Source organism: Periophthalmus magnuspinnatus, chromosome 16 (genome assembly GCF_009829125.3).
Source record: "Periophthalmus magnuspinnatus isolate fPerMag1 chromosome 16, fPerMag1.2.pri, whole genome shotgun sequence".
Classification (NCBI taxonomy): domain Eukaryota; kingdom Metazoa; phylum Chordata; class Actinopteri; order Gobiiformes; family Gobiidae; genus Periophthalmus; species Periophthalmus magnuspinnatus.
Window position 1 is genome coordinate 30,074,951 of NC_047141.1, and position 7,464 is coordinate 30,082,414.

At 35.7% G+C, this 7,464-nt stretch overlaps 2 protein-coding genes across 2 annotated transcripts in view; one reads left to right on the forward strand and one right to left on the reverse strand.

The window, feature by feature from the left end:
- Window positions 1–7,464, forward strand: part of zyx (zyxin) — a 282,791-nt gene that overhangs the window by 29,932 nt on the left and 245,395 nt on the right. The gene's annotated exons all lie outside the window — the stretch shown is intronic.
- Window positions 1,969–7,029, reverse strand: gstk1 (glutathione S-transferase kappa 1). Its single transcript, XM_033980503.2, has 7 exons — window positions 6,680–7,029; window positions 5,850–5,931; window positions 4,516–4,644; window positions 3,682–3,827; window positions 2,867–2,983; window positions 2,694–2,787; window positions 1,969–2,237 (listed from the first exon to the last, which is right to left on the reverse strand). The coding sequence occupies exons 1-7, from the start codon at window positions 6,746–6,748 to the stop codon at window positions 2,188–2,190; spliced, it is 687 nt and encodes a 228-aa protein (XP_033836394.1). The 5' UTR covers window positions 6,749–7,029; the 3' UTR covers window positions 1,969–2,187.

Consider the following 7,464-nt stretch of genomic DNA (forward strand, 5'->3'; position numbering starts at 1 on the left):
AAAACTAGGTCATCATTAAGATTAAATATGGTTGTTTAGTTTCTCCGTCCTGTTCGTTTCCCTCTGTGCTCGTGTCCTGAGTATGTCGCCCCCTGTGGTGGTTTTGGAGATTACCTCAGTGGTCAGTACATTGAGCTTGTTGAAATGTTTTGCAATGTTAAGATTTCCTTTCTCAATCTCCTTTTTATGAGCCCAAGATAAAAAAAATAAAAAAAAATCCACAGCTTCAGCTTCAGTCTGTGTGACAGTGTTTCAGTTTCATATGTTTCAGTTTCATTGTTGTTCCTGTCATATTGTTTGAAGAACAGCGTTTGTTTTGTTTGTTTTTTTTGAGCAGATTAAACCTTTGAGGCGACTTTTTTTTTTTTATTTGTGTGCAGCGGTTACATCATCCACATTGAAAAGTGCCAAAGTGCTCTGAGGTAATTCTTGACCATTATCTCTTATCGCCATGGAGACAAGTTACAGATCTGATCAGCGGAAAGTCGACCCCGCTCAAATTCAGTACAGTTTTCATGCTTTTCAAGCTATTTTTGAACAATAAATACACTTGTAACTGAGTAAATGTGAGATATTTACAGCATGTTTAAAGCCACTCTAAAACACAAAAACATCCTCATGATAACCACGGAGACATACGCAGGAATGTCACATGATGTAGCTTTAAACATGGATTGCAACCTCATGTGTAAAACTAATCCATGTAAAACCTCGTGTGTCCCCATGTGACCGTTAAGAAACAGGAGTTACGCCCTGGGCCTGGATCAGCGCAAAACAAATACACCAAGACCTACTCATGTTTACAGCGAGCAGAGGGAATACTACAACTTTAAAGTACTACTACAACAACACTAAAAGTAAAAGGTTGAAGTAGGATTTTATGCCTCAGAATCGACCAAACTTACCAGATTTTCAATTAAAACTTGTATTACACTCTTTTCTATCTCTGTTCTAATGTTTTCTCATCACAAATAGATCTGGAGTTGTGTTTTTGTTCTGCTAAGTTCTTTTCTCAAACTGAAAACACTCCGTTCCACCTTGTGATGTCATCATGTGGTGATACAGGAAGTGCTCCACTGTGTTTTTAAACTCCACACACCTTCATTTCTAGAATCATTTCAGCTCTGGAATTGTTCAATCTTGACTGAACTAAATGTAAAAAAAAAGAAAAAGGTAGATGTTAACTTGGAAAAAAAACTACCACTTTGTGACATCACAAGGTGGAACGGCACATTTTGAGTTTTGGAGATGTTACAGACTAATAATACAGAATAAAAGTATGAAGAGCAGCTGCTGAATGGGGTCTTGGCTAAACATATATTAAATTAAAAAGATACGTTTAAGTTTTGAGCAGAAATCAGAGCTCGTTGAGGCACGGCTGCGACAGAAATCCTTCTCCTCGCTTTAGAAACTGGGAGTTTTTCTCAAGCCCCTGAAGAAGAAAGACTTTGCGGTTTATGTGAGTTGAAGAAGTGGAGAGTGAAGCTAATTTTTTGTCGTATTGTCCATTTTATGATGAATTTATTAATCTTTATTTAGTGAAATGTTCATGACCACGACAAGATGAGATGGTTGTTTAATTCTGATGTTTATAAGTTGCTGTCATTTCTTTGTAAAGCCTGAAAGAAGCGGCAGATGAGTTTGTTTAAGTGAGTTTAAGTGTTTTTCTTGTGTCTTAAAAGCGCATTAAAGGGCTCGGCATTTTTTGTACGTAAGACACAATAATAAAATACATTAAAAAAATCAAAAATCAATAATAAAGAGTTACTCGGACATGTGTGAATGAAACAAAACACAACTCCAGGTCTGTTTTTGATGACGTAACGTTACATAAACATGGCTTAAATCTCACAAGAGTCAATTTTTTTGGCATAATATATGACCTTTGAGTGGAATAAATATGACGTTTCCTCTGCCACAGACACAGACACGTCCGACACTCACAGAAAAGTTAAGAAAAACCTTGTTAAACACCTACTTTTTATTTAGAAAACATTAGCACTTTTACATAATGCACTTTTCCGTCTGATATTATTAATTTTTAAGGGATAAACTGTCAGAAAATCAGTTGTTGTGAGTTGGAGATTGTGTTGACGTCACAGTAAATAAATCACTGTAGTATTTTGAATTCTGAGTGTTACATACACAGTTTTTGTGCTGATTTTAGGCACTAACTTTCACAAATTGTTATAAGTTGGCAGAGATTTTGTCGGGTTGAGGCCCAAGCCACTTCTCTCCTGAAAAAGAGAGAGAGGTGCTAGTTAAGAAAATTGAATAAACTGTAAATTATTAAAAGTTAGCTGGATTATTTTATTAATTTCATATCAAAATGCGATAATTTAAAAGCCGCACTAGGTTAGTTTTCTAGAGGAGGGTCTGCCAGCTGCTTGTTTCCATGGAGATGTTATTACTTTGCTTAAATTGTTCCATACTTTGGCATTAAACTAATTTATCTCCATAGAAACAATCAGTTATACTCCGCCAAGCCAAGTTTATGGAGAGGCGATCCAGCTCACAGTAAGGACACATGTTTTTCGAGGCATTTTTGAGCAATAAAAACAGACGTAATTAAATAAATGTGCAGTGTATCGATGTATTTAATGCTACGCTGTGGAATATTCCAGGTAATGCAGCAACATCTCCATACAGACAAGCAGAAAAGTTACAGAATATGGCTTTAACAGCTGTCTTACCGATGCAGTGGGCCATGAGTTCAAACCGGTCAGATCCAAAAAACATCTCTTTCTTTCCGTCGACGTGACACACGATCATGGGGAAACCAAACGCCTGAAATAACACAAAATAGAAAGTTTAAATGTACATCTTTTTCTCAATTAATACTTTAGCAAAAACTTAAAGGACCCACCCCATTCTCCAGAGCCTCCTGTGTTGTATTCTTCAGCTTGTCTTTGATTTTATTTGTCGTTACCATCGCCATCACTTCTTCAATGTCCTTGTCAGACAGTCCTGCTTTCACTGCTGCCTGTGGACGACACGAGTCTCAGGACAAATTCAAGACCAAACCTCCTCGTCAAAGTCTGATCTCTGAGGCTAAACAGGACCAGGTCTGGCTAGTGCTGGGATGGGAGACCAAAAAGACTAGAGACAAGAGTTAAACTTTGCTTCTGTGATGTCTTCTCTGTTTCTTCTCCACTCTCTCTTTCTCACAGCAGCTTTTTATTTAGACACACTGACACAACTCATCATTATTTCAACATGCCTGTCAGAACTAAACTTGTCATCTTTCCACACAAATTTGACCTTTCCCCCTGACCCTCCCTTTTCCTATTTTACCAATTCATTTACACAGGCTTCTGGACTTTTTATTCGCATCCCCGTTTCCTGTTTTTCAGTTACAAAGGCTTCAAGCAAACAGTTTATTAGATGATAAAATAGAAGCATAATTTCATTACAATCAGGTACCACAAGGGGGAGCTAGTGGCAAAACAGTTGTGTCCAGGAGCAAGACACTTCACCCGCCTTACCCAGTATGAATGTGTTTGTGTGTGTTTTGAAAGATGCTGTATAAATCAAATGCATTATTATTATTATTATTATTATTATTATTATTACTACTGTGTTTTCCGGACTATAAGTGTCACTTTTTTCTTCATTATTATGCATTTTTTTGGCTGGTGCGACTTATACTCCAGAGCGACTGTACACAATCTGCAGTGTTACCTCTGCGAGTGACTCTGGTTTGGTGATGTCTTTGTCTTCGCTCCAGATCCTCCTCCACAGCTCACGGGACACACGCTCCACCTGTTTGTCTCCTCCGTTCTCTCTCTCCTGCACTGCCGTCACAAAACGCATCGCAGCCAAAGAACCTGCGAACGCAACCCGCAGCTTTTACTCATGTACGGCTGTTTTCTGTAAAGATGAGTTAGTTTAGCTCATTTTTATTGATGTATTTTTGCATTTTACAGATTGTTAAGACGGTAAAATTGTTGAGAAAATGATATTCTGATACTAACACTTAGTAAAACTTTTTTTTTTTTTTTTCCTTATACAGAAGTTTGAAACGTGGGTTAAAAAATGGTAATTCATTCATTCTGAGAAAACTGCAGATGTGTCTTTTTGCTTTAAAGTTGCAATCCAGAAATATGTGTTCTACCCCCATCTAGCGGACAAAATGAGGAACTGCATGATATAATACTACAACTACTACTTTATTATAAATTGTTATGTTGGAAAATTGTTTGGAAAAAACCCCCCCAAAAAAAACCCACAATGATATTCTGATAACAATAAAACAGGGGTAATAAAACAGTTCACACTTTTTTTGTATAATGTAAAATGTCACACAGATTGCATAGTACACATCCTTAACAAATATTCTGAAACTTAATAAAACTACTAACCTATTATTCTATGGTGTGTTGTAGTTGTTTGTATAAATGCAGCTCAACATAATCTTTGATACAGAACTAATCTTTACTTATAAACTGTCATTTCTGCCCTGTCTCTCTGTTTATTAAACCTTTAGCAGATGATACTTCTGTGTACAGACTTTACCCTTTTCAAACATCACCACAAAAGGATCCGTTGGATGCTGCAGAGGGACGCTGAAGTACTGCGCCGCGCGGCTCAGATCCTTCGTCATGTACAAGAACTTATTGGGCACCATACCAGGAGGCTTGTTACCTGTTTAAAACAAAAGTTAAATATGTGTTAGGGTTTAATTTAACGATGGAAATTACAGCTCTGCATTTGAGCCACCCTTTAATCCTGCTGACGTACAAAAACTACAATAAAAACTAGATCAGTATTATAATTACTTTGAGTTTGAATACTTACTTTTAGTCTGTCATGTTTAGTCACGCCCCACACGGTTTTTCTGTATTTTTGTAACTGTTGACACCTCTTTTTCTTCATGTTGTATTTACATTTAATAAACTGACTCTTGTGAGTTTTAAGCCGTGTTCTAACGCCGTTACCTCGTCTAAAACACACTGGAGTTGTGTTTTGTTTCATTCACACTTTTATTACATGTTTGAATAACACTTTATTATTAGTCTGTAACATCTCCAAAGCTCAAAACGCTCTGTTCCACCTTGAGATGTCATCAAGTGGTAGTTTTCAAGTTAACAGCTCCTTGAGATTGGCTTAAATTATCCAGATGATTCTAGTGAAGGTGTGTGGAGTTTAAAAACACAGTGGAGCACTTCCTGTATCACCACATGATGACATCACAAGGTGGAATAGAGTGTTTTCAGTTTGAGAGAAGAACTTAGCTTAATTCTGCAGGTTTGCGTGTTAAACATGTGAGAATGAAACAAAAAAACACAACTCCAGGTCTGTTTGTGACGAGGAAACAACATTAGAACACAGATCAGACATCGTGACACTGCAGGGGTGAAACAGAGCGAGGCTTATGTTCTGTAATAAAGCAGCTGCGTAAAGGTCAGTCCAATCTGATTTATGTATTTATAGCTTTATACAGCACAATTTATAAACACGTGTGGCAAACAAAAGAGTTAAATGAGGCAAAGGTGTAGATTTGAAGAATAAATGCATTTTATTAATTTTCTATTACTATTTGTTTAGGCTTGTGTTAGGGTTGGGAAAAGTATCAAAAATCAGATACTAACTGATTCTAAAACTAGTGTTGAAGCTAAATACTCAGTTAAACAAATATTGACACTGAAAAAAAAAAAAAAAAAATCACATAACTGGATAAAATTTGACCTTTCCTGAACAATTTTAATAGTTAGTTTTATCAGAACAGTGTAAGTCGACATGGAGTAAAAAACAAATACTGTTACTGTTAAAATTATAATATTGTCTTAAAAAAAAGCTTTTAAAATGATCATTTTAGTATCATAATGACACTAGTTTGTGTGGATTACCTGCTCCTTTCATGATGCCCCCCAGAAACGCAGGTCGCAGTTTCAGATCAATGTTCCACACGTTTCTATAGCGACACATCACCTGCAAACACAGAGCATTAAAAATATAGGAGCAAGGAGACATTTGGACATTTTCAATAATAGTTTTTTCTAGATAATAATAATAATAACAATAATAATAAGATAGTAGTAATAATAATAAATAACAATGATGATAATAATAATAATACAATATATAGCAAAATAATAAAAAAAATGAAAATATTAATAGCAAAAATTATGATAATAATAATAATAAATATATATTAACAAAAATAAAAAAAGATAAATAATAATAATAAAATACATAAAACTAATGCAATGAAAATACATTATTATTAATATTAATAATAATAATAATAATAATAATAAATGCTTAAAATTAATAAATTACAGACAAGATACAATCAAACATTTCAAATATACAAATAATATATGTTAAAGTCTGCTCTAAATGTGAAGTGAAACTAGTCTCACTATGTAACTTTTCTGAGCACTCTACCTTCTTGTCTCTTTTGCTTTGCCAGGGGGAATGTTCCACAGTATGGCATTAAACTTACCTGTCTCCATGGAGAGAAACAGGTAATGTTTTTTTTTTTTTTTTTTTTTTTGTTGTTGTTGTTTTCGAGCAATAAAAACACTTGTAACTGAATGAGCGCAAATTATACAAGTTTAATGTCCCACTCTGGAATATTCAAGTCAAAGCAGTGTCCACACAGGGGTCAAACTGCAAGAAAGTTACAGATGCACCAGCTTTTTCCAACAAAACTACAATAAAAATGAGTCCAAACCTCAAACCCAAGCCAGGAGTAAGGAGACACCACGTCGTAGAAAATCTCCACTACTTTTTTGGACGCCATTTTCAAACAAAACTCTGCAAAACTGCGCAAAAAGAAGAGTTTTTGTCGTTTCCGAGCGACCTCAGAGCAGTGGGTCAAAGGTCAGATGCGTAGTGAATGTTTCCTGATGGACGGAGGGGCGCTACATTAATGCAGGACCTAAATTCTTCTGCAGATGTTTGAAACGAGGGTAAAAAATGAAAATGAAATCAAACTGAGTAAAAACTGCAGCTGTATCTGTTATTCTGGAGCTGATCTTCTTCGCTTTGTTTTTGTTTCCTGGTTGTGATCCACAAATATGTGCGCTGCTCCCATCTAGTGGACAAAATGAGGAACTGCATAATATAATACTGCTACTACTACAGGCATGAAAACTACTGCTACTACTACTACTACTACTACTACTACTACTACTACTACTACTACTACTACTACTACAGGCATGAAAACTACTACTACTGTTACTACTACTACCACTACTACTACCACTATTACTACAGGCATGAAAACTACTACTACTGTTACTACTACTACTACTACTACTACTACTACTACTACAGGCATGAAAACTACTACTACTGTTACTACTACTACCACTACTACTACCACTATTACTACAGGCATGAAAACTACTACTACTGCGGGCATGAACTACTACTGCTACTACTACTACTACTACTACTACTACTACTACTACAGGCATGAAAACTACTGCTACTACTACTACTACTACTACT